This window comes from Thamnophis elegans, chromosome 11, assembly GCF_009769535.1.
Source record: "Thamnophis elegans isolate rThaEle1 chromosome 11, rThaEle1.pri, whole genome shotgun sequence".
NCBI lineage: Eukaryota > Metazoa > Chordata > Lepidosauria > Squamata > Colubridae > Thamnophis > Thamnophis elegans.
The window spans coordinates 68,070,579-68,097,893 of record NC_045551.1 but is presented as its reverse complement, the minus strand read 5'-3'; the positions used below and the strand labels follow the sequence as shown (position 1 = coordinate 68,097,893).

Sequence of the window (27,315 nt, the reverse complement as noted above, 5' to 3'; positions counted from 1 at the left end):
ACCTCGGAAGGATGGAAGGCTGAGTCAACCTTGAGCCGGTGAGATTAGAACCCCTGAACTGCAGATAACAGTCAGCTGAAGTGGCCTGCAGTACTGCACCCTAACCACTGCGCCACCTCGGCTCTTGACTTCCATCTCACTTTGGTGCAGTCGCTCCCACGGCTGGACTTGAACAGGACTCAGTTGGCGCTGAGGCCCCAGCCTGAATAAACCTTGATTCTGTTTCAGGGTTCCGGAGCGCTCGGGATTCTGTTCTGGCCAGGTCTTCTTAAGTAAGAACGACCCTCAACTCCTTTCGATGTGAAAAGTTTACTTTCCTAAAAGCCAAGTGGATTACAATATAGCAAAGCCAGAACTGAGATGTGCGCGCCAAAGATTCCCCTCTTTGTCCCTTCCCATTGCTAGTCTCCCCCGTTGTCCAATCCTATTCAAAGAAAACAGTTTGGGAACAGTTTCTTCAACCCTAGACTGGGCGGTGCGGAGCTGCGTGCCATTCCCAGATGGGTGACCTTGAAGTTGTACGATGAGTCGTTAGCTCCCCCCCCCCCCCAGTCCCACTCGGCTCCCTGCCCTCCTCGTAGACTGACAGCCAGGCGTAAAATGGCAGAACTTCTGACCTACCTTATTTATCTTACTTCCATAGGACCATCCAAACCTCAGGCCAGGTTCCCGTCGTGGTCTCCCCCGGAAACCAGCAACTGCACACCGTAACACTCCAGACAGTGCCTTTAACCACTGTGATCGCCAGCGCGGATCCGAATTCTTCGGCCACACCCCAGAAGTTTATCCTACAAGCCATCCCATCGTCGCAGCCCATGACTGTCCTAAAGGAGAACGTAGTCCTGCAGTCCTCCAAGTCGGTCTCCCCTCCGTCGTCCATCGTTTTCAGCCCAGCTCAGGTCCACCAAGTCCTCACCAGCAACGTCCAGACAATTTGCAACGGGACGGTCAACGTGGCCTCCTCCTCCTCCTCCCCCTCCCCGTCTTTCAGCACCGGCGCCTCCGTAGTAACTTTTACGCCCGGCGGTTCCCATGGGGCAGCGCCCCAGCCCGCCTCCAACGCCGTCATCACTTCGGTGATCAAGGCCCCGGAAACCAAAACCGCCATGGTGCAAGGGACAGTAAAACTGGAACCCGAAAATTCGTTCGGGGGGGAGGACGACCCCCCCTTGGAGGCGAGTTTCCACCAACAGCCATTTGTCGTCATGGTGTCCGCTTCCAACGGGTTTTCTCCCGCGGTACATATCAAAGAGGAAAGCGAACAGTTCCAGCTGCCCAGCCCTTACGAGTAAACAAGAAGAAAAGTCCAATGTTATCCTTTCGCGCTTTTTTCCTGAATGTGATTGAAACGCCTCCACCAATTGTGTATGTAACTTTTGATTCCAGAGCCAGGCATTATAAAGCTACCTTTTTTAGAAAAAATAATAATAATAATTCTCGAAATTATATTTTAGAAGTAAACGCTGTAGAGTTGATTTCCAGCTTTGTGGTTTCCTCCGCCGCATAAAATATTATATGTTTTGGGAAAAAAAAATATGGCAAAGCATGAAGGAACATGCAGTTTATCTTTTCTTTTCTCTCTCTCTCTTTTTTGATCACTGTCCAAAAATTCTAAATTTCTGTATTATTTGTCTTCTCTTGCATAATAATGTAATCAGTGCTTTCAAGCAATAGCTAATTTCAGGAGGGCGTTGTTTTTTTTTTTCATGCCGTTATCTGACTTTTTTTTTTTTAAAGTAAATTCCAAAGATCTTTTTACTCAATGTACTTAGAATATATTTTGTTTTATATGGATATATAAAGCAATGGGCGATCAGATTCTTCGTTTCATTCAGTTGCCTTTTGCCCCAGTGAGAAATCGTTTTGCAAATTAGAAGCATTTCCCTTCTATCAACAAGATATTTACCACCACTTATGCATTCTATTTACTATATATTTTCTATTCTGAGATGGACAATATCTTTGATAATGTGGCTCGCCAAAACGGGAGTCATCACTACAGGTGCAATTATTTTTTCAAACCACTTAAAACTTTTTCAGGCATAAAGAAACGTGCTGATTTTTTTTTTTTTGCAATTATTTTTATAAGGAAATGAAAAATAGAACTATATGGGACTTAACCCGAGTATTTTGAGATTAAAATATTTCTACAAAGTACCTTTTCTATTGTAAATATGTAATTTAATTTCTCAAAAAGATTTTTTTCATAAGAAAAAGATATTTCCATAGAACAATATTTTATAGATACAAATAAGATTATTATGTTTAGAGCTCCAAAGTTATACGTATTCATGTATTGCAGAGTGAATTTGTATTTAAAAGGAAAAAAAATTAAATTGTGGGACCTCTTGAAGCTGTTTCCTCTTTTTTTGTATTTTAATTGGTTTATCATGAAAATAAATCAAGTACAACATCATGGTATCTTTGTCTTTCTCTGTCTGAAATCTGATATTATGGTAAGCATTCATAAGTTAGGCCTGTAATGAAATATTCTGTGCAAGAAGGAATTAGATTTAAGATACAGAGTCTTTATTATTTTGCCCCCCCAAAAAAGAATGCCTTTTAAGTTATGTCCTTACTGTTTAAAATCAAGCCGAGCTAAGAATCAAGAGTGAGAAATTAAACATAAGCTGCCTTGGGAGCTGGCAGAAACGGTTCGGTAAATAAATTTTATTATTGGCTGCGTTCATCTCTGATCTACTTTGCATATATTAAAAAGGATATGGCATCATGTTTAACACATCATCATATCAGAAAGAGCCCAAATATTTCTAAACTCCCAGGAGTTAAAATATCTTGCAGAACTGTACATCAGCTGTCCTATCTCCACAAGTAGATCTTAAAATCCAGCGTCCAGAATATATGAAAAATCTGGCCTGTATTGAGAAGCTCACGATGGATGGCAATTTAAGAAGTGGGGAATCTTCCCTTATTATAATAAGGGAAGCCAGAATTATAATTCTCAAAATTCCTTCGGCTTGTGGAATTTATTTACTTGAAAGCAATTCAGTAAGTTCACTAAATATAATTTAGCCTAACAGGCGGTGTTTCTTTTTCAGTTGAGAAGGGGACTTCGTAGAGTATGGCATTTTACTGAAATAAAAAAAAAAAAAAATCTGAATGTGGCTTGTTCCTTGAATTTTGGGTTGTCCAATAAATTCTCTGCACAAAGTGTCAATTTGTCTGCAGTTGTCTACGAGGATGACATCTGTGCACATGATTGAGTGTCACTTGTTGCACAAATTCAGAGATCCCAGCGTGAATTTTAGTTCTTTAGTTTTAGCCAAGAAATTAAAAGACGCTCCTGGGAGGGAAGCTGTGGCAAATCTAGACAGCATACTAAAAAGCAGAGACATCACCCTGCCAACAAAAGTGCGTTTAGTCAAGACTGGTTTTCCCTGGTTGCGATGGATGTCTGTGAGTGTTGGACCATAAGGAAGGCTGAGGGCCAAAGAATGGAGGCCTTTGAACTCTGGTGCTGGAGAAGACTCCTGCATTGAGTCCCTTGGACTGCAAGGTGATCAAACCGGTCAGTCCTAGAGGAGATCCACCCTGACTGCTCTTTAGAAGGCCAGATCCTGAAGAGGAAACTCAAAGACTTTGTCCAACTAATTGAGAAGGAAGAAGGACTCCCTGGAGAAGAGCCTCATGCTGGGAACGATGGAGGGCAAAAGAAGAAGAAGGGGACGGCAGAGAAGGAGGTGGCTGGATGGAGTCACTGAAGCAGTCGGCCTGAGCTTCAATGGACTCCAGAGGATGGGAGAGGACAGGAAGGCCTGGAGGAACGTGGTCCATGGGGTCACAATGGGTCAGACACGACTTTGCGACTAACAACAGTTTTTTTTTTTAATAATGACTTGGTATGACCACACTTAGAATGCTGCATCCAGCTTTGGTCACCACAATATTAAAAAAAAAGATGTTGAGTACAGAAAAGAGCAACAAAGGTGATTTGGGGGTTGTTGTAGGCTAAAATATATGAAGAATCTTTGCCTGCCTGCCTATCTGCATCCATCCGTCCTTGTCCGCCTGTCTGTCTGTCTATCTATCTCTATCATCTATCTATCTATCTATCTATCTATCTATCTATCTATCTATCTATCTATCTATCTATCTATCTATCTATGTCTGTCTGTCTATCTATCTGCATCCATCCGTCCTTGTTGTCTGTCTGTCTATCTATCTATCTGTCTGTCTATCTATCAATCTATCATCTATCTATCTATCTATCTATCTATCTATCTATCTATGTCTATCTTTCTATCTATCAATCATCTATCTATCTATCTCTGTCTATCTATCTCTGTCTATCTATCTGCATCCATCCGTCCTTGTTGTCTGTCTGTCTGTCTGTCTGTCTATCTATCTATCTATCTATCTATCTATCTATCTATCTATCTATGTCTATCTTTCTATCTATCAATCATCTATCTATCTCTGTCTATCTATCTATGTCTATCTATCTGCATCCATCCGTCCTTGTTGTCTGTCTGTCTGTCTGTCTATCTATCTATCTATGTCTATCTTTCTATCTATCAATCATCTATCTATCTCTGTCTATCTATCTATGTCTATCTATCTGCATCCATCCGTCCTTGTTGTCTGTCTGTCTGTCTGTCTGTCTGTCTATCTATCTATCTATCTATCTATCTATCTATCTATCTATCTATCTATCATGTCTATCTATCTATCAATCATCTATCTATCTCTGTCTATCTCTGTCTATCTATCTGCATCCATCCGTCCTTGTTGTCTGTCTGTCTATCTATCTATCAATCTATCATCTATCTATCTATCTATCTATCTATCTATCTATCTATCTATCTATCTATCTATCTATCTATCTATCTATGTCTATCTTTCTATCTATCTATCTATCTATCTATCAATCATCTATCTATCTCTATCTATCTATGTCTATCTATCTGCATCCATCCGTCCTTGTTGTCTGTCTGTCTGTCTGTCTATCTATCTATGTCTATCTTTCTATCTATCAATCATCTATCTATCTCTGTCTATCTATCTATGTCTATCTATCTGCATCCATCCGTCCTTGTTGTCTGTCTGTCTGTCTGTCTGTCTGTCTATCTATCTATCTATCTATCTATCTATCTATCTATCTATCTATCTATCTATCTATCTATCTATCTATCATGTCTATCTATCTATCAATCATCTATCTATCTCTGTCTATCTCTGTCTATCTATCTGCATCCATCCGTCCTTGTTGTCTGTCTGTCTATCTATCTATCTATCTATCTATCTATCTATCTATCTATCTATCTATCTATCATCTATCTATCTATCTATCTATCTATCTATCTATCTATCTATCTATCTATCTATCTATGTCTATCTATCTTTCTTTCTGTCTGTCTGTCTGTCTCACCATCCATCCATCCATGTCTGTGTCTCTCTCTGTATCCATCCATCCATCCTTCCGTCTATCCATCCATCTATATCTATCTCTCTCTCTGCCTCCGGGCCCAAGGGCTTGCTGAAGGGTCACCCCGCTGCCCATCACCCTTGTCCTTCTGGAAGGGCGGCCCAAGCCCACCCTCTCCCCTTCCTCCCCCAAAGCCCCGAGGAGCAGAGGCCAGAGCGCCCACAAAGCAGCCCCCCCGCCCCACAACGACAGGGCCTTCGCACAGGTGGGCGGTGTGAGTCTGTGTGTGTGTGTGTGTGTGTGGGGGGGAAGTCTCCAACACTTGGCCCCCTGGTGGACTTCAACTCCCAGAATTCCTCAGCCCAGCTTTGCCTTCGCCGGCGGAGGAATTCTGGGAGTTGAAGTCCACCAGGGGGGCCAAGCGTTGGTGATCGCTGCCCTGGCAGGGGAGAGAGAGAGAGAGATAGATGGGCGTGGCCACTTTCTCCCTCCTTTCCTCCCGGGCTTCCTCGCGCCGCGCGGTGGGCGTTCCTTGGCGTGGCCACGCCCTCTGGCGGCGCTCCTCAGCCGCCATTTCGCGGCGGCATGGCGGCGGCGGCGGCCTCCTCAGCGGGGTGAGCGGGCGCCTTTTTTTCTCCTCCCCTCCCTACCTCCTTCCTTCCTTCCCTTCTTCTCCGCCGCCTTCGCTAACGCTTCTTTCCCCCCCCGCAGCCTCTCCGAGACCGACATCGAGCGGGAGCCCGCGGCCGCAGCGCAGGTAAGCCGCCTCTGGCCTCGGGTTTTTGAGGGGGAGACTGGGCTGTCCCCGTGGAAGGAAGGAAGGAAGGAAGGGAAGGAACAGCCGTGGGAGGAAGCGCGGGAGAAAGACCCGCTTCTCCCCCCCCTTTTTTTTTGCCCCCGAGGGTTTATTTTGGGGGGCTGGGCGAGGAAGAATGGGTTCCTGGGATCACTGTGTGGTCTCCTTTCCCAGGCATGCGCAGTGGAGGCCAGGCCTGCCGAGAGGGGCCTTGGAGGAGGCCCATATTATTATTATTATTATTATTATCATTATTATTATTATTATTGAGGGGCCTTGGAGGAGGCCCATATTATTATTATTATTATTATTATCATTATTATTATTATTATTATTATTGAGAGGGGCCTTGGAGGAGGCCCATATTATTATTATTATTATTATTATCATTATTATTATTATTATTATTATTGAGAGGGGCCTTGGAGGAGGCCCATATTATTATTATTATTATTATTATTATTATTATTATTATTATTATTATTATTATTATTGAGAGGGGCCTTGGAGGAGGCCCATATTATTATTATTATTATCATTATTATTATTATTATTGAGGGGCCTTGGAGGAGGCCCATATTATTATTATTATTATTATTATCATTATTATTATTATTATTATTATTGAGAGGGGCCTTGGAGGAGGCCCATATTATTATTATTATTATTATTATTATTATTGAGAGGGGCCTTGGAGGAGGCCCATATTATTATTATTATTATTATTATTATTATTATTGAGAGGGGCCTTGGAGGAGGCCCATATTATTATTATTATTATTATTATTATCATCATCATTATTTTTATCTTTATTATTATCTTATTATCTTTATTCATTAAAGATATAGTGATAATAATGATAATTTTATTTAATATTATACTTTATTTATTAAACATGAAATTCAGTTGACTGAGTTTCATGTTTAATGAAATATGATGATGATGATGATGATGATGTCTCTTCCAAGGCTTCTCTCAGCAGGCTTAGCCTCCACCGTGCATGTCTGGGAAAGGAGACATTATTATTTTTATTGTACTTTATTCATTAAACATGAAACTCAGCCAACTGAACATTCAAAAATGCATCACAAATACCATTGACATGGTGGCATTATTATTATTATTAACATTATTATTAACATTATTTCTTTTATTCATTAAACATGAAACTCAGTCAACTGAACATTTAAATACGTGCGACAAATGGCATTGACTGGTGGTATTATGATTATTAACATTAACATTATCTCTTTATTTATTAAACATGAAACTCAGTCAACTGAACATTCAAAAATGCATCACAAATACCATTGACTGGTACTGATGGTTGATACGGGTTGCGGCCAGCATATCCTAGGTATCAACCAAATACATTATTATTATACAATTGTATCACAGCGGCCAGTTGTTTCGCCGGATTTGACATTGGTTACTAGTCGGGCCCCACCCAGGGGCCTAGGACGTCGTAACGTATTTTCGTAATATGCGTGCAGATCCAAGCAGTGCGGCTTTTATTATTATTAATTAATTAATTATTATTACATTATTATTATTATTAATGCATTACATGAAACTCAGTCAACTGAACATTCAATTATCATTGCTGCTGTTGTTATTATTATGGCAGGAAGCAGAGGGTGGGGTTAAAAATAATGATAAAATGTGCATGGGGGGAGGCAACAATAACACAATAACAATAATTACCAAAAACATCTTTTTTGTGTCCCCCCCCCCCAGTCCTTCCCCTTGAAGGGAAGCAAAAGGATCAGCTATGGGGGAATAGAAAAGCTCCATGACAGGGCTTGGCTCCCTTTTTTTCACCCAAATATTTGGGGAGGAATAGGTTCCTGGGATCACCTCGTGGTCTCCTTTCCCAGAAATGCCTAGTTAAGGTTAAGCCTGCTGGGAGGAGCCTTGGAAGAGGCCCAGGTTGTTGTTGTTGTTGTTGTTATTGCTCTTTTGACAGGAAGCAGATGGTGGGGTTAAAAACAAGTGATAAAGGGGTGGGGAGAGGGGGCAACAAGAACACAACAGCAGCAACAAGTTGTAGTTGTGGACACCCTCAGCCTCTTCTTTGGAGGTTAGCGAAGGAGCAGCTATGGGCCAGGGCTTGACTCCCTCTTTTCACTTGAGTTTTTTGCTGGAGGAATGGATTCCTGGGATCTCCTTGTGGTCTTCTTTCCCAGACATGCACAGTTGAGGCTGGGCCTGCTGGGAAAGAGCCTTGGAAGAGGGAGGCCCAGGAGTTGTTTTTTTAAAAATTGTTATTTTGGCAGAAAGCAGATAGTGGGGTTAAAAAACCGGTAAAAGTGTGTATGTGTGTGTGTGACAGGGCAACAATAACAAAACCACCACCACAAAAAAGTTGTGGGTGTGGACACTCGGCCTTCTCTTTGGAAGAAAATGAAGGAATAGCCACAGGAAAACGGGAAAATATCTTAGGTTTTCCAGAGGAAGATAGAGCTCCTGGGATCTCCTCATGGTCTCCTTTCCCAGACATGGGCAGGAGAGGCTAAGCTTGCCGAGAAGGGTCTTCGAAGAGGCCCAGGTTTGGGGTTTTTTGTTTGTTTTTTGGAAGGAAGGGGATTATGGGATTTTTAAAAAAAGGGTAAAGCGGGGGGGGGGGAGAGAGAAGGCAACAAACAACAACTACAAAAATGTTGTGGACACCCCCCGGGACTCTCAGCAGCCATGTGGGAATAGAAAAGCCCCAAACCAGGGTTTGGCTCCCTCTCCCCACCCCCTAGTCTTTTGGAGAAAGAATTGGGTTCCTTTGATCTCCTTGTGGTCTCCTTTCCCAGACAAGCGCAATAAAGTACCGTATTTTTCAGACTATATGATGCACCTTCCCCCCCCCTAAAAGAGGATGGAAATTTTGGTGCATCTTATACACCGAATACAACCATTTTTGGCTTCCCGAAGCCCCACCCCCACATTCCATTTTTGTGAAAAATGGGCTGTTTTTTTCAGTTTTTGCCTCCCCCCCCCCAGTCCTACTGAAGCCTGCAGAGTTCTCTTGGGGGCTGGGGAAGGACAAAAACTTTTTTTTCTTACTTCCCTCTTTGAAAACGTGGTGCGTCTTATAGTCCGAAAAATACTGTACAAGTTGTTTCCATATGGGGATCCCCGTCCACTTCTTAGGAAGCTTCTCCTTCATTCCAAGTTGCTTAGTTTCCACCCATGGCTTCTTGTCCTGCCTTCAGGCGCTTTGGAGAACGAAGTCGACCCCTTCTTCTTTGTGGCGGCCCCTCAAATACTGGAAGGCTTCTGTTCATTTCTTGACATGGGCTCCGAGGGCGTTTTTTCCTCTCCCCGCCCCCCCCCCTTCCTCTGTTATGGGTAGCTCTCCTCCTCCCAGTTCGGAAACGTTGCTTCTGGGGGTTCATTTCTTTGCAAGAAGCATTTGGCTAATCAGTTCTGTTTGATTTGTCAAGCAAGAGAATTCACTGCGGGCCGTGTAAGGTTTTTGCAGGGAATTTGTCAAGCTCATGTTTTCCGTATTTGTCCTTGTAGACGCTGACAGCAGCTTTGGAACACAGGCCCGATCACGCCGAATATTACCGCCAGCGAGCTTATGCTTACATCCTTCTACGGAATTACCACGGTAGCCTTTGCTTTCCTGGTTTTTTCCTCCCAGTGAAAATTTTACATACACAGAGACATAAATATATATATTTGTATACATATATGTTTGTGTGTGTAAAAAAGTAAAGGTTCCTCTCGCACATATGTGCTAGTTGTTCTTGACTCTAGGGGGCAGCGCTCATCTCCGTTTCAAAGCCGAAGAGCCAGCGCTGTCCAAAGACGTCTCCGCGGTCATGTGGCTAGCATGACACAATGCCGAAGGCACATGGAACGTTGTTACCTTCCCACCAAAGATGGTCCCTGTTTTTCTACTTGCATTTTTTAATGTGCTTTTGAACTGCTAGGTTGGCAGAAGCTGGGACAAGTCACGGGAGCTCACTCCATTACGCGGCGCTAGGGATTCGAACCGCCAAACTGCCGACCTTTCTGATCGACAAGCTCAGCGTCTTAGCCACTGAGCCTCCAAAACTCTGGATGTCCACTAGAGATCAGCAAAGGGATCTTTGGTGGGAAAGTAACAGCATTCTGTGTTCCTTCGGCGTTGAGTCATGCCAGCCACATGACCACGGAGGCGTCTTCGGACAGCGCTGGCTCTTCGGCTTTGAAACGGAGATGAGCACCGCCCCCTGGAGTTGGGAACGACTAGCACATATGTGCAACGGGAACCTTTGCCTTAGTCTCTAATGGTGGTTGCAATGGTTATGCATACAGTAATGGCCAAGCTCATGGATTCATTGACGTGCTGTTAAGATATTTTCAGACTGGTAATGTCAGGGCTGCCTGTGTCCTATTTCCTGGGGAAGGAAAACCCTTAGCTCCATGGATTCAGAGAGAGGAACTTTTGCTAGGAAGGAACCGAAAGCAACAAGTTTCAGGCAAGATCTGAGCCAAAGCGTGCAAACAAGCCGTAGAGCCCAACCCCCTTGTAGCTGGGCAACCAGAGGGCTGCTGCACACCAAAGCTAGAAGAAACGGCCTTGGAGAGATGAGCACAGAATGCAGTTGCAAAACTGCAATGAAAAATTCCCCACCGACCCCTCAGGCTAGCTGAGAGCTACTGTTATTTCAGCCTTGCAAATTTAAGATATCAGTTTGTCCTTTCTTGATTTATGCAAACTTTTTTTTGCCCCCCCCTAATGCACGAAGATGAGCCTAGGTTTTTCCAACATGACAAAATTCACTTTGATGTGTTCAGCTAAGGCACGGGGATCAAACTCAAGGCAATGTGGTTGGATTCGGCCTGTGGGGCCAGCCTGGGAAATGTAAATTGCTATCCAAAGCAAAGAGGAAACATCGGGCCAGCGTGGCTTCGTCCCAGTCTACCCAGTGCGAAGAGGAAATTTGCCAGCAGCTTGGAGAGTGGCGTCAAGCTGGCCACGCCCACCCAGTCGGTCATTCCTACCCAGCCTCCTGAGGTCAAGCACAGCCCTCAATGAAATTGAGTTTGACACCCCTGAGCTAAGGTATCAGACTAGAAGCCCACACGTGCTCAAGTCTGTTTTTGCTCACGGAAATCCACTGTGATTTAGGACTGTCCCCTCTCTCTTTCAGCCCTGCCTACCTCAGAAAGTGGTGGTTGGGAAAATGGGATCCTGCCTAGGGCCTGGGAAATTAAAGAGGGGTATAGATCTAATAATTAGATCTAATTAGATCTGTGTAATCAGAAGTACATTTATTTTTTATTTTTTGCAGATGCTGTTGCTGATGCAAAGAAGGCTTTAGCACTCGAGCCCAATAATGCTGTAGCTTTTCTCAGGCAAGGGTAAGTGCCATTTCCCCCCTCCACTCAACGTGCAATTGTGTTTAATTCTCCTGTTTAGTGAAGAATAATGACTTTGTGCTTGTGCGAATATAAATCACCTTCGTTCATGCAGGATGCCAATTTTTCCGAATGTATTTGGTGGTTGGTTTAGGTTTTCTTTTAATGAGCTTTCTTGTCACAGTTGTTACGTTAATGACTGCAGTTGTTGAGTTACATTACAGTGAGCCCAAATGTATGTTGCTAAGTAAAACATTTGTGAAGTGAATTTTGCCCCGTTCTACGACCTTTTGAGCCACGGCTGTTCAGTGAATCACTGAAGGGTGACATATAGAGGTAGTCCGTTTAACTCTGTTAAAAAGCCCATTGGCCTTCAGGGACTATTCCCCTTCTCCTTTTCAGTTAATCCATTAAATCAGAATTCCCCAACCTTCCCGGGTTGATGGCCCAGAGCGGGGGTATGGTTGATGGGAGGGGATGGGGTGGTTTTGTGTGGGGGGGCAGGTGCATGGGAACGAGCCCCCATTGCTCATGTGAGGGAGATCGAGTGTTTGTGACATTTGTGCAGGTGGGGCCACAAGCCCCTGCATAATGGAGCTATCCACGTGTAGACACATCAGCCGGCCACTCGTCTGGCCCAGTTGCAAACAGGCTGCGGACTGGTAGTGGGCCGTGACCCACAGGTTGGGGAGCCCTGCATTAAATGGAAGGTTTGCTGTATCCAGAGCCAAGAAACCCAAAAGAGACCCCCCCCCCGTTTCCCTGAAAATAAAACCTCCCCAGATAATCAGCCCAATTGAGCTTTTGAGCGCATGCGCTAAAATAAGCCCTCCCCTGAAAATATTGCAACACAGCAGCAGCCGTGAGGTGACCACGCTCGCCGCCTCCTGCGCCTCAAAAATAACCAGACCTCCCCGAAAATAAGGCCCAAGCGTCTTATTTCGGGGGTCAGAAGGAAATAAGACCCTGTCTCAGCATTCGTCCTTTCTTCCTGCTACGTAAAGTCAAAAGATTTGGGGCTGTTGTTAACATGGGCACGACCGAAAGACCGTTGCTGACATGCTCTCCCTTTAATCTCCCCTTCAGAATCGGTGAATATTATATGAGAAATTATGATTCCGCCCTGAAGTCTTTCACTGAGGGGGAAACACAGGATGGTAAGTATGTCTGTGCATGGATTTCAAAAGGTAGAGAGGCCATACAGTCGTTCAGTGGTTCCCAGACTTGGCAACTTTAAGACTTGTGGACTTCAATTCCCAGAATTCTCCAGCCAGCTCTGCTGGCTGGAGAATTCTGGGAGTTGAAATCCACAAGTCTTAAAGTTGCCAAGTTTGGGAACCACTGCAGTAGTTCATAGGAAATGGGTGCATAATTCTACTCATCTACTCTACTCATCCTTGTTTAATGACTAGCCGCTTAGTGACTGTTACAACAGATGCTGCAAAAGTTATTTAGGAACCAGTTCTGGAGTTCTGGTAGCTACACAAACACACACACACACACACCCCACTGTCACACAACTGCAATTTGAGCACTTGGCAACCGGCTCAAATGTAGGTGGTGTTGCAGTGTTCCGCGATGACATATCTGCGATTTATGTTAATTTTTTTTTTTTGCTAGTTTCCAGCAAAATGTGGCCATAGGGACATGACATTGATTTGCTTAACAACCGCAACATTTTGCCCAAAAAAAAGTGGTAAAATTGGGTCTGATCGCGTCGAATCGTCGACTTAAAACTGCCATGACTTTTAACAACAGAGATTCTGGGCTCCATCACAGTTGTAAATCGAGGACACCTGTACATTACAAAGACACTCGGGCAGCCTGTGCGGCACGCATTGGAAACACTTCGCTGCTTGGTAAAAAAAAACATTTTAATTGGAAAAAGATTAAGTACCTTGGAAAATTAATTAGCCTTTCTCTGTGAGCCGGACCTTTCCCGCGGAGGTCATCTCACGCTCTTCATAGAAATGTCAGTTGCTGTTGTTTTATCTGTCGGCGGCAGCTGCGTTTCTTCGTTACGCTAAGCCGAAATTGTGAAGGATTTTTCTGGTTTACCCCGAGCAAATAGCCCTTGGGGGACCTCTGTTCCGTGACAGCCACTTGATTATTATTTTCTTTTTCTGCAATGGAAAACAGCAAAACCAACCATCGAAGCTGCTTTCACACTGACTTTGTTGTAATGTAAAAACTACTCTGAACTTCTGCCTCTGAGGCAGGGCGAAGAAGCAGAAGCTGAGATCACATCATGGTTTCCTGCTGTGCTTTATTAGGAGAGAAACAAGCCCAGAGTTCCTGCCAAGGGTGGATTTGGTTTAAATCCAGCCGATTTAAAATCACGATTTGAATCGCTCGTAGAAAGGCTTGATTTAAATCAACTCGATTTAAATCATAACCTTTTAAAGGGCAACTGTCATCTCTGTCCCGCAGCGGCTCTTCCTCCAGGGGTGGGCTGTTGGGGGGTTTCACAGGGCTTTGGGAGAACCTCTAGCTAAGATTCTGTGGAGTTTGGAGGACCTCCAAATCCCACTCCTGGCTGGCCCCGCCCACCCTGCACTGCTCCGCCCAGGAGACCCCATGCAGCTTGTTTTGGCACAGGTTCTGGGAAGGCAAAAAATGGGCCTGCTGGAGGTTTGGGCCCATTTCCAGCCTCCGGAGCCTGGGGAGGCTGTTTTTGCCCTCCCGGAGGCTCAAAGAAAACCTCTGGAGCCTGAGGATGGCAAAAATGCCCCCTCCTCCCGCCATGGTGTAGGAGGCTGACTAGGCCACGCCCACCAGGGGCCACACCTACCCAGCAACCGGACAGAGAACTCCTTGCTAAAATTTTTGAAGGCCACCCTTGCTCTGACCCGCTGTTGACTCACCGACAGTCCCAGTCACTTGAATTGGGACGGCTGGCGATGCAGCAGGGAGGTGAGGGATGTGGCGGGCAGCAGGTGAGTGGATGCCCGCTAACGGAGGCTGCTATGATGGATCTGAAATGACAGGTGCTCTCTAATGTTATATTTATATTTCATTTTTACTGCTGCCCCTCTTCCTCATACTTAAGAGCCCGGTGGAACAGATGCATTTCTCTTCAAACCATCCTACAGTTTGTAGTGTACAATAGATTTGCAAAACAGTGGGATAAAGGAATTTTCCTGAACTGTGTTTTATGATTTATCTCACGCTAACTGAAATTGTGCGAATGCATCAAAGCAGGGCATGTTCTCTCAGCTTGCAGACCTTGGATTCATTGAACGAGTTTACTAAAAATGTAAATATTGCAGAATATACAGCCTCCTGCTACATAACTCAGCTCCATTTCACGCTGAATAAACTGCGTGAGAAATGGCAGCACTCTAAAAAATTGTTTCTGCTAGTTTTTCTAATGCTTGGTGTTATTCTCATATTCATGCGGGCCAAGGGTCCATGGATGTGATGTTTTGCCTTTACCTATTTCTAACATCATTTTACAAAATTAAGAGCTAGAAATCTGTCTTGAGGAGCAAAAGCCAAGCGTCTCAAGTTCTGAAAAACTTTCAGAACGGAAGGAAATGGAAAAAAGAGATTATCGTGTTTTTGGCCAACGATATCGTAGCATGGTTAACTCTGCCTCTTTTTACCTGTAGGTGCCGATTCCGCCTTTCCCGCCTGGATTAAAAGATGCGAAGAGGCCCTCCGTGGTAAGCTCCCCATGGCGCCTCTAAACTTTCGTGTTGTGGGAAAAGAGGTCAATTAGGCAGTACCAATCCGCCTTTTCTTTCACGTTTAATGAAAGTTTGTTAAGACAGTTTGGTTTCTAGCTTCCAAGGATTTCCCTAGGAAGCGAGATAGTTCCTGATTTTAGAGCATGAAGAGGCACCCATAAAGGAGAATGTTTGTAACTCAGGATTGAAAGGAGGAGTCCTGGGGGCTCTCTGAGCTTGTTTGTTTTCTTACACGTGTTTCATGACCCAACTAGGTGACATCATCAATGCTAGAAAGGAGTTGGGTTTGCAGGGAGGAGGAAAAGGAGGTGATCCTTGGTCCTTTCTCAGCTTGGTGGTTTTCTTGCATTTCATGACCCAACTGAGGAATATCATCAGTACTAGTGGGGAGTTGGGTTTGCAGGGAGGAGGAGGAGGAAGTGATCCTTGGTCCTTTCTCAGTTTGGTGGTTTTCTTGCAGACGTTTCGTGACCCAACTAGGGAACATCATCAGTGCTGCTAGATTACTAGCACTGATGATGTTTCCTAGTTTGGGTCATGAAACGTCTGCAAGAAAAGCACCAAGCTCAGAGAGCACCAAGGACCCCACAGTCATCGTCCTTCTCCTCTTCCCTCCTCCTCCTCCTCCTCGCACTGATAACATTACCTAGTTTGGTCATGAAATGTCTGCAAGAAAACCACCAAGCCCAGAGAGCATGAAGAGGGTTCAGCAGACCTTGTAACAATATTTCACCAGGTTGTTTTCAAAATGATTTATACATCTTTTTGGAAACTTCTTGAAAAGAGGAAGAATCTGAATCAGGGCCTCCGAATACATTGGGATGGATGAATGGATAGATAATGATAGGCAGAGATAAACAGAAAGATAGAGATGAGAGGGAGATGGATATGATCTCTCATATCCATAAATAGATGTTAGCTAGCTAGTTATGATGGTCTCAGAGTCACCGTGTGTGTTTGTGTGTGACATCCCTTTTTGCGACCTCCTGACAAGCAACATCCCCGAGGAATAGCAATAGCAGTAGACTTATATACCGCTTCATAGGCCTTTCAGCCCTCTCTAAGCGGTTTACAGAGAGTCAGCATATTGCCCCCAACAATCTGGGTCCTCATTTTACCCACCTCGGAAGGATGGAAGGCTGAGTCAACCCTGAGCCGGTGAGATTTGAACCGCTGACCTGCTGATCTAGCAGTAGCCTGCAGTGCTGCATTTAACCACTGCGCCACCTTGGCTCTTGCAAGCCAGATTCACTTAACAACCATGTTACCAATTTAAGGACGGCAGTGACTTGCTTAACAATTGTGGCAGGAACTGTGGTTCAAATATTCACCTAGCAACTGTTGTTTTAGCAACAGAAACTTAGGGCTCCATTGTGCCTGTATGTCGGAGACCTGCGTGTGCCTGTTTTGGAAAATGTAGTTCTGAGAAACATGCCAAGCACTGGAGAAACGGTTTCTGTAAAAATCTCGCCAGAGGGATGCAAAAGCAGGATTTACAACCGTTCCGTGACACTCAGCCTTTAGAGAGCACGAAAGCTCTCGATGCGCATTAGTCCCTCACTCTAGCAGGGAAGTCATATCGACAAATTATGCTGGCACCTCCATCTCACGGAGGAGGGAAAAACGTTGCTTCTGGCATCCTCACGCAGGCATGGATTTCTTTCCCTTTTTAATGTCTCGTTTTCAATTTCATACCAGTAAAGAAATATTATTGCCTAACCTCTGCGAAACATGACTGTATCCTTAAAGTTCGAAAAAAAGGAGAGCTGAGCTCTTCAAATATCTCTGCACTTTTGAAGTCTTATTTTTTTCTTCTGCAAATTGCCCATTTCAAGAATAGGAGCTTTCGGCACAGGACTTAAAAAGCAGGTTTATTAAGCTCAGTTAATTAAAATTAAAATACATTATTACCACCTGAACAAACTCACTAGCGAGATGTCATCGTTACATGGACCAAAATGCATGCTGTATTATACAGGCACTCCTCGACTTACGAACACAACACAGCCCAATATTTCGGTTGCTAAGAGAAACATTTGTTCAATGAATTTTGCCCCGTTTTGCAACCTTTCTTGCCACAGTTGTTAAGTGAATCACTGCCAATGATAAGTTACTAACCTGGTTGTTAAGTGAATCTGGCTTCCCCATTTGACTTGGCTTGTCAGAAGGTCATAAAAGGGTATCACCCTGTGGACACAGCAGCCGTCATAAATATGAATCAGTTGCCAAGCATCACATGATCATGGGGCTGCTGCAAAGGTCGCAATTCTGAAAAATGGTCATAAGTCACTTTTTTCAGTGCTGCTGTAACTTTGAACAGCCACTAAACGGACTGTTGTAAGTTGAGGACTAGTAGATCTCAACTTACAAACGTTCATTTAGCGACTGTTCACAGTTACAAAGGTACTGATCGTTTTTCACACTTGCGACCATTCCAGCATCCTGATCAAAATTCAGACGCTTGGCAGCTGACTCACATTTATGACTGTTGGATCCCCTTTTTGCGACCACCTGACAAGCAAAGTCAATGGGGAAGCCGGATTCATTTAACACTTGCGTTCCCAACTTATCAACTGCAGGGATTCACTTAACGACGGTGGCAAGAAAAATTGTAAAATGGGGCAAAGCGCACTTAATAAATGTCTTGCTTAGCAACAGAAATGTTGAGCTAAACTGTGGTCGTACGTCGAGGACTAACTGTAAAAACCTCTGTGCGAAAGGCCTTGAATCTAGTTTTATGATCTAAACATGATTTATGTTGGCTTGTGCTCTGTATTACCTGCAGTGAATCTATTTTAGAATAGACTAGAATATAGAATAGTACAGAACAGAACCGAATAAGGAAAAGAATAAGGAGTAGAATAGAACAGAATAGCATTCTTTATTGGCCAAGTGTGATTGGACACACAAGGAATTTGTCTCTGGTGCAGATGCTCTCAGTGGACATAAATGGACAAGATACATTCGTCAAGAATCCTAAGGGACAACACTTAGTGATAGTTATAGGTTAATAAGCAATCAAATTATACTAGAAAACAAATAAAAGAATATAAATTTTAAAGATACAAGCAACAAGGTTATAGTCATAAGTGGGAGGAGATAGGTACTAGGAAGGAACAGAAGAATAGTAATACAGTCTTAGTAAATAATTTGATAGTGTTGTGGGAATTAGTTCTTTAGCAGAGTGATGGCGTTCGGGGGGGAAAAACTGTTCTTGTGTAGTTGTCTTGGTGTGCAGTGCCCTATAGCTTCATTTTGAGGGTAGGAGTTGAAACAATTTATGTCCAGGATGTGAGGGGTCTGCAAATATTTTCACGGCCCTCTTTTTGGCTTGTTTTCTACCCAGAATATTCTTCACAACCTTTTCTAATGTCTGTCTTAGATGTCAACATACAATATTAAGGAAAGGCAGCCTTTAGGCAACCACTTAATTGTATAGGATCTTCTTGGCAAAATGGTAGGGAGTGGGTAGTTTTTTTGTTTTTTTTTTAGATATAAACAGGCATTTTGCAAAATGTTACACAAACTTGAACTTCCTCGTTTTGATTTTGGAGTGTGAAACAACTCCGTTTAGATTTACTAATCAATAAAGCCAATTTGGAACAGTTGGAAGATTTTATGGGAACATAACTGACCGCATGGAAAAACCTTTGATTAAAAGAAACGGTGCGAGTTAATCAAAGCTGTTTCAATACTCAATCTGTCACACCTTTTTATTACCACAACCCTTTCAAGCCAATGATGCAATCTGTAATGTTTATTTGAGCGGTCCCACTTTCAATTAAATATTAACGCTCATTTATTTAGCAAAATGTATCAATGAAAAAATGGGAAATTTGAGTTAGTGTGTCGTACGATTACTTTTATGTGTATCTTTAAAAAACCTGCTGATGCTTTGTTAAGAGTTTTGTTCTAAAAATCTGAATTGTTTTTCCTTTGCAGGGCCTGGATCACAAGAGGAAATGGTAAGATTTTTTCCTAATAGATTAATTTGCAGATTAATTGATTAAGATGTAATTGTAATTACCTTTAAAATAGCTTTTCCTTGGTCCACGTCAAATTTGTCTTTTTTTTAATAAAAAAAAAAGGTAAGCTGTATCCTGTAGTTGTGTGACAATAACTATCTGTTATTTTTCAATGACACAATGATAAATATCATCTGCAGTGTAAAACTAATATAAGGAGAACAAGTTTTGTCTAGAAATTAAGGCGCCAGGCTCAAAATTAAGATTATAAACGGTAGACCCGCCTTACTGGAGGACAACAAGCTGGGTGACTTTGGACCAATCACCAGGAGACTGTGAGTTCTAGTCGCACCTTAAGTAGGAAAACTGGCTGAGTGACTTTGGGCCAATCACCAGGAGACTGCGAGTTCTAGTCCTGCCTTAGGCAGGAAAACTGGCTGAGTGACTTTGGGCCAATCACCAGGAGACTGTGAGTTCTAGTCCCACCCTGCTGTGAGTTCTAGTCCCACCTTAGGCAGGAAAGCTGGCTGGGGGATTTGGGCCAGTCACTATGTCTCAGCTGAGCCCACCTCACAGTGTTGTTGTGGGGAGATAGCATGAAGAAGGGGTATTAGATATGTTCGCTGCCTTGAATTATTTATAAAAAAGAATAAAGGTGGGATAAAAATAAAGAAATAAAATTAAATACAAAAATATGCTAATAATATATATTGGTGACTGTCTAGAACAGGGGTGTGAAACTGGCGGCCCATGGGCCAGGTGCTTGGCTTAAAACCGACATTAATTGTTTCTAACTGTTCAACCTCTTTTCCTTACGACGACGCCCCTCATGTTTCTGCAACCCCCAGGCGTGGCCATCTAAGATCAAGTAAGTTTTGTGATTAATGATGTCAATATTGATATAGTGGCATTTTAGAAAAATGCATGGTGTATGTAACTCACTCTTAAGTGCCTGTCGGTGAACGGTACTCAACTAACCGTATCGTTCTCAGGCAGGTGAAGGACGTGAAGTTGTTTGCCAATTTCCTCCTGTTTTGTCAGCGAAAGACAAAGCCCTAAACATCAATAGTGCCCTTTTTTTTTCTCCATTTTTTTTGACATCCTAAAGATCTACTTATTCCGCACTGCCTTTGACTTTTAACTCTTCCTTCAAATCTTAATTACACTCAACTAACACGCTGAATTTTCCTCCCCTCTTTTGTCCTTCCTTGTTTAATGTCTACTGGGGATGGTAAGGTCTAGATTCCATCCCTGCTACCTGTGGAGTTTTAACAGATGCTTCAAAACAGTGTTTCTCAACTTTGGCAACTTGAAGATGTCCGGACTTCAACTCCCAGAATTCCCCAGCCAGCGAATGCTGGCTGGGGAATTCTGGGAGTTGAAGTCCGGATATCTTCAAGTTGCCAAGGTTGAGAAACACTGCTTTAAAATGATGATATGGTGGGAGGGACTACCCACCAGCCCTCCCGTTACTACAAACAGCCCTTCGAGGTTGTCTTCTTTAGCCCCAGAGAAGACATTAGCATGCCATCCCAGCTCTCTTATTATGTGACAGCTCTTCCCAGCATCTTATGCAGTTGGAAACACTTGAGTTCTTTGTCCCAAAGGTGCTTTTTTCAAGGGGCAACTGGACTTTCTGTTTTTTCTTTGAAGACGTTTCGTTTCTTAATCCAAGAAGCTTCTTCGGTTCTGACTGGATTGTGGGGAGTGGAAGGATTGAGACGCCTTGCAGACAGCTGGTCCTTTGCATCCTTTTAGAGGGTCATTGAGGCCACTTGAAGGTCTATCTGTATCCTGTCATCTGCAATTTTTCATCTGGAAATCCATTCCTACACCATTCACAGACCACGGGAATCAAGACCACTACTCAGGTGACCTCAACGACCCCCTAAAAGGATGCAAATGACCAGCTGTCGGCGAGGAATATAAAATCCTTCCATTCTCCACCATCTTGTCAGAGCTGGAGAAGCTTCTTGGATGAGAAGCGAAACGTCTTCAGAAGAAAAAACAAAACAAGAAAGTCCAGTTGCCTCCTGAAAAAAGCACCTTTGTAGGAAAATGTTGCACAGTAGCATGCAATACGCAACAATCGGCTATGTCTTTGAATGTGGACGATGCTTGGGTCAAGATCAAAACACAGGAATTGGAAGCGTTCACGAAACCTATTAGAGCTGAAGAAGCTTCTAGGATGAGAGACCGCCTGCTGCCAATCACCTCCACCAGACCGATCAGATCCCACAGATTAGGCCTCCTCCGAATTCCATCCGCCGGCCAGTGTCGACTGGCGACTACCCGGAGGAGAGCCTTCTCTGTGGCTGCTCCGACCCTCTGGAACGAGCTCCCCGTGGAGATTCGAACCCTCACCACCCTCCAGGCCTTCCGCAAAGCCCTTAAAACCTGGCTGTTCCGACAGGCCTGGGGCTAAAGAGCTGTTGCCCCCCCATCTCGAATGGTATGACTGTTGTGTGTTTTTAAATTATGTATTGTTATGTTTCGTTTTTTATTTTTTGTCTGTACCCCCCCCCCCTTCCCTGATTTGATTTGTTAGCCGCCCTGAGTCCCCTTCGGGGGAAAAGGGCAGCATATAAATATAATAAAATGAAATGAAATGAAATGAAACCTCTTCAAAGAAAAAACAGAAAGTCCAGTTGCCCTTGGGGCAACCATGATCTGGATGACGGAGAAACTCCATAGACCTCTTTGTTTCTAACGATGTCCATCGTCTTCCTTAAAGGCAGTTGAGCCGAATGCTTTCTTTTGCCGCATTCCATTCCATTCTTTTCTTTTTTCCAAGTAACATTTTTAAAAAGTCAAGTGCATGCCAGAGATTACATCTGCGAGCACTTAAGATACCATTTGTGTTCAGTGAAAACTCAAGGTCTAGTGTTTAAAAACCGTGTTGTGTTCACTGGCTTGAAAATAAGTGCTTTAGCAGCGATTGCCAATCTCGGTGTCTCTCGTGGAAGCTTCTGCATCATAGACAATTTTGTGACACTGTTTTTTTTTTTTCCTCCCAACCATAAACAGAAATCTTGGCCTTTTGCGACTCAAAAGAGTAGGTCCCGAGATATTTTTTAAGTCCTTGCAACACGTCAGTAAGGAAGTTTCCTCCACTTTTCCCTGTTTGGATAGACTTTATTTTTAATACATGCGATGGTATCTGATTACATAAGATTCTGCACTTCCTTTTGGGGTCTCAAAAGATTTGACAAGCTTTAAAGAAGAAACTTAATTCTTTTTTCCATATATTGCTGAAATTCCTTTTCATCTAGTAAGTTTTGATTTACCTAATTAAATATTAGACCGGGATCTATCAGTTTGAAGAAGAAAATAAGCAAAGGTAACAACGGAAGGAGGGAAAAGAGGAAAGGGTAAAGGAGGGGAAGTAAGAGTAGGAGAGAGGGTAAGAGGGAGAAGAAAGGAGGGGGAGAGGGAAGGAAAGGAGGAAAGAAGAAGGTAGAGAAAGGAGGTTGGGAAGAAAGAATGAGTTGGGTTGTTGCAAAATACGATGGATGTACGGGGCGGAAAGAAAGCGACCCCAATTATACTTTTTATATCTTTAAACTGACTGTGATAAATGCTAGAAGATAACATAAATATTAAGAGTACTCATGAGGATGTGCATTTGTGAATGTATATTGAAAGGAAAAAATAAAACTTAAAAAAAAAAGATTTGACAAGCTCTGCCCCATCTTTTCTTCTTGAGCACCATGTAGATCCTGCATTTAGCTTCTGTAATGCCTCTCTCTCTTTCTATGGCACTGATGGCAAACCTTTTCGGCACCGAGTGCCCAAACCAGAACGCCCATGCATCGTGAGTGCGCGGGCCAAAAACCCGAAAACCAGCTGGTTGGCCCGCCCATACCTATTTTTTGCCCGTTTTTGACCTGAAAACCAGCCTGAAAACAGCCCAAAAACCGATTTGTTTTTTTTAGCCGTTTCCAGGCCCCTGTGAAGACCAGCTGGCCAGCAGGCAAATCAGAAGAGCAGCTGGCGATGGTGTGCTTGCCCTCTGCGTGGCAACTCTGGCACCTGTGCCATAGGCTCCCCATCACGCTGCTGGCAGATCTTGCAGTGCCCATTCCTAAAATCGATAACCAGCCGCATGCTTAATTTTCAAGAAATGAAAAAATAAAATGTAAGATGGTTAATTGTTAATAGCAGCATTCCAGTATTTGAGGGGTTTTCACATGGGGGGGGGCTCAACCTACTCTCCAAAGCACCAGAGGGCGGGCCAAGAAGCAATGGGTGGAAACTAACCAAGGAGAGAAGCAACTTAGAACTGAGGAGAAACTTCCTGACAGTGAGAAGAATTAATCAGTGGAACAGAAGTTGCCTCCAGAAGTTGTGAATGCCCCAACACTGGAAGTCTTTAAGAAGATGCTGGATAGCCATTTGTCTAAAATGGCGTAGGGAAGAGCTGCCAAACTCACAGCTTGCGGGTTGGATGTGTCACGCGCTAGTCACGCCCGCCCTGCAAAGCTGGATCTCAGTATATCCGCGTACAGCCTGATGTTCCCCCTTCTCTTGGGCCCTCCACTCCCCCTTGACCAGTGCGTGGTGTCCGTTCGTACTTGAATTTGGTGTTTTGGTAAGCAGGCTGACGAGATTTGTTCGTCGGTATCCCATCAAATGTGGGACCTTTTCTTGAGTTTGCTTTGTTGTATTTTAAACACAAGTGGGACTCTCCAGGGGCAGGGATTAACGACACCGGTACAAGGTATTTCTACATCTTAATGCGTGGCTGATTTGCCCAATAATGTGCGCTCAATGCATAAGCCACAAAGGAGCCTGAATTCATTGCTATTAACCTTTGGGGTCAGCGTGACTAATGTACTCTTGATTCCATCTATTTTTCATCCCATCTCAGTTCATTATTGTTTCATTAGTGCAGGGATGCGTCTCGTTAAAAATAGTCCTTCCTCCAGAATGATAAAACGGTTGCTCTGTTGAGTTAAAAGAATTCACTCTTCCTTGCTGAATAACCATTAATCCTCTGTGTTTGGCCTCTTGTTTCTTTGCATGGACTTTGTGTCTTAAAATGTCACTGAAGAATAAGATCAGTACCAGGCGGGTAACGAGCAAACACCGCGCTCACTTAGCACTGATGATGTTATCTAGTCAGGTAATGAAACATCTGCAATCACAGAACCAAGCTCAAGAGAGAACCAGGGATTCCAAGGCACTGAAAACACAACAACAAAGTTGGAAGGGAACACGGAGGTCTTCTAGTCCAGCCTCCTGCTGAAGCAGGAAACCTTATATACCATTTCAGACAAATGGCTGTCCAGTCTCTTCTTGAAAAGCCACCATTGATGGATCACCCACAGCTTCGGGAGGCAAGTTGTTCCACTGTTTGATTGTTCTCCCTGTCAGGAAATTTCTCCTTATTCCTAGTTTGCTCCTCTCCTTGATGCGCTTCCATCCATTGCTCCTTGGTTTTGTTTTCAGGTGCTTTGGAAAATAGCTTGACCCCTTTCTGTGGCAGTCCCTACATATTGCAACACTGCTGTCGTCAATTTCCAAAGATTCCACAAAATCTTGTGGCTGCATACAGACATCATACTAACTGGAATTCCACGCTGCAGTAAAGTTAGACTTCTAAACTTTGGATTACATATACTGACCCAAGCTGACCCATTCCATCTTTCTGAAGGCTGGTGGAGGAAATTGAAAATTTCTGCTTTAACATAGCAGCACTGTCTGAATCTGGACATCCAGAGCAGTAACTTCATTGAACTCTACTGTATAGTGAAGTATTAATGCAGTACCCATGGTTTTCAATTCAGTTGCATAGAATGTGAAGGGTGTGTGTGTCTGTTTTATTTTTATATTTTTCTTATGTATGATGTGCACTGAAGATGGCATTTAATTGTGTCGTACGAGGTGCAATGACAAGAAAGTAAATTGACTTACTAACGTACTACAGCTAGTTAAGCTGTATCTAGTGCATTCTGCATCCCACATTGAAAATAACTACTTGTTGACATAATAAAAGTGGACTATAAGTGTAACCTTTAAGAAAAGTTTATATGGAAGTTCAACACTAAAACTTTGTAGCACGGAGAGCTGTTAAGAAGGGCTTCCTTTTTCAGAGTTTGTTGCAGAAATCAAATCCCGAAAGCACACAGAGGTAACTGATTCAGCAGGATTGATTTAAATAAGAAACTTCTTTATAGGCAATAATATATACAGTACCAAGAGTGGTTCTTCCAACTTGCAACAGGAGAGATTGTAAGTAGGTACAAACACACACAGGAAGAGGAGAAATTGGTTTCTGTTTCAGTTCAGCAGCAAACCAGTTTAGTTTAGTTCCTTTTGCACAGACTCCAAGTTACAGAGCTAAACCACGCCCAGGCGCCAAACTTTCAGTTTCCCAATAGTCCTTATTGGCTGCCTTAGTTGCTATGCCTATTCATTGGCTGACCTTGTTACCATGTCTTCTCAATCATGAACCCTCATACATACTCACATTTTTGAGTCAGAGTTTTTACTTCTCAAAGGTGCCAAAATGGGATGTCGAAACCAGCATCCAATATTCGTGTAACAAATCTTTTTTCCCTCCCCTCCCTAAAGGTATGATTGGTACCAGACCGATTCTCACGTCATTGTAACCATCATGATCAAACATGCGAAGCAAGATGATGTAAACATAACATTCTCGGAGAAAGAGGTAATATAGGAACCCAGTTTTGAGGCTCAGAACTGGAGCAAGGTTGTTTTTGCAGGCTAGGAGAGGAGGAAAGGATGCTTTAGATGTTGCTATGATATTCTGTGGTTCTCTTGCCAGTATTTAATTGCAAAAAAAAAAGAAGGTTTCGTTACTGGTATTGTATATTTTGAGGGTTCTACAAATTGATTTTTTATATAGTAACTTGAAGGAATGAAAACATAACACTGGAAAAAGAAATTATCGTTTCTCAGTTTACTTACTTATAACTTTACATACTTGTAACTGTTGCTACATTTTAATCTAAATTGTATGTAAACATTTCCTAACGATCTGACCTTTTTATCCAGAAATAACTCTTCTGATGCCTAAGAATATACATCTTCGGTTGATTTCCTATCCGCTTTCTTTTGAAATTATTATGCCTGAATACATTAAATGTTGAATTCATTGTTCTGAATAGGTAAAATGAAGATTAACTAATCGCTGGATTCTGATGTGTTGTCTGTCTCAACAGCTAAATGCTTCACTGAAGCTTTCCTCCGAGGAGAACTACAAGCTAAAGCTTCATCTTCTTCATTCCATAGTCCCAGAGCAAAGTTTATTTAAAGTTCTTTCAACCAAGGTAATTTTTTTTTAAAGTGATTTTGCCACTTCCAGTTCACATGGTTATCCTGCCTAAGTGGACAAGGGCATTTCTTGTCATTCTTGTCCTTCTCTAGGAAAGCACATGCCCACCCAAGTAAACCACTATTACTTGTTACTTTCTAAGAAAATCTGATTCTTAGGCATGTTTGGAAATAAGGAACACCCTAGAGCAGTGATGGCTCTGCGTGCCACCTTTGGCACATGTGTTCACCATCATGGCCCTAGAGTTTACAGCAATCTGCCCTTCCAAGCCCTGAACAGCGTGGAAATAATTCCAATAACATAATTCCGGAGCTTTTGATTTGCTGGCAGAGAAACGTGGAGGCTCACAGTAGTTGAAGTGACATCTGCCCCTCCCAGCAGTTCCTTGAGAAGGACTTGATAGATGGAGAAAAATGCCACATCCAGTGTGAACATCTGGCTGCAGCAACGAAACATAATCAGTACCATTTTCTGAAGACTCCTTACTTTGAACAGCATTAAATGATAGTTTGCAAATTGAAGACTGTCTACCATATTTTTCGGAGTATAAGACGCTCCGAAGTATAAGACGCACCTAGCTTTTGGGGAGGAGAACAAGGGGGGGAAATCTGCCTCTGCCTCCCAGCAATTTGCCTCCTTGCAGGAAACAGCAAACAGTACAGACAATATATACACCAGTGTTTCTCAACCTTGGCAACTTGAAGATGTCTGGACTTCAACTCCCAGAATTCCCCAGCCAGCATTCGCTGGCTGGGGAATTCTGGGAGTTGAAGTCCAGACATCTTCAAGTTGCCAAGGTTGAGAAACACTGATATACACTGTTTGTAGTGTTAGA

General features: G+C 43.2%; 2 protein-coding genes across 6 annotated transcripts in view; both read left to right on the top strand.

Annotated features, from left to right (window-relative positions):
* The window catches only part of ELF1 (E74 like ETS transcription factor 1), an 82,381-nt gene extending 79,960 nt beyond the window's left edge, over positions 1-2,421 (top strand). For all 5 annotated transcript variants that reach the window (XM_032226479.1, XM_032226481.1, XM_032226478.1 and 2 more), the window contains one exon: positions 644-2,421. In XM_032226479.1, coding sequence (XP_032082370.1) covers positions 644-1,292 — 649 coding nt within the window. In that variant the 3' untranslated portion in view covers positions 1,293-2,421. The remainder of the gene's footprint in view (positions 1-643) is intronic.
* Positions 2,422-5,897: 3,476 nt separating this feature from the next.
* Positions 5,898-26,505, top strand: SUGT1 (SGT1 homolog, MIS12 kinetochore complex assembly cochaperone). The gene is made up of 10 exons (XM_032226574.1): positions 5,898-6,000; positions 6,098-6,143; positions 9,697-9,787; positions 11,460-11,529; positions 12,613-12,683; positions 15,138-15,191; positions 19,158-19,180; positions 20,029-20,048; positions 25,757-25,853; positions 26,368-26,505. Exons 1-10 carry the CDS (start codon positions 5,972-5,974, stop codon positions 26,488-26,490), a joined length of 624 nt encoding a protein of 207 aa, XP_032082465.1. The 5' UTR covers positions 5,898-5,971; the 3' UTR covers positions 26,491-26,505.
* Positions 26,506-27,315: the final 810 nt, after the last annotated feature.

Excerpts from the sequence above, each read along its gene's own strand:
- SUGT1 (XM_032226574.1), top strand. The coding sequence starts at position 5,972 with ATGGCGGCGGCGGCGGCCTCCTCAGCGGG. Across the intron at positions 11,530-12,612 it reads GTAGCTTTTCTCAGGCAAGG|AATCGGTGAATATTATATGA; the intron begins GTAAGTGCCATT and ends TCTCCCCTTCAG. Across the intron at positions 12,684-15,137 it reads TGAGGGGGAAACACAGGATG|GTGCCGATTCCGCCTTTCCC; the intron begins GTAAGTATGTCT and ends TTTTACCTGTAG.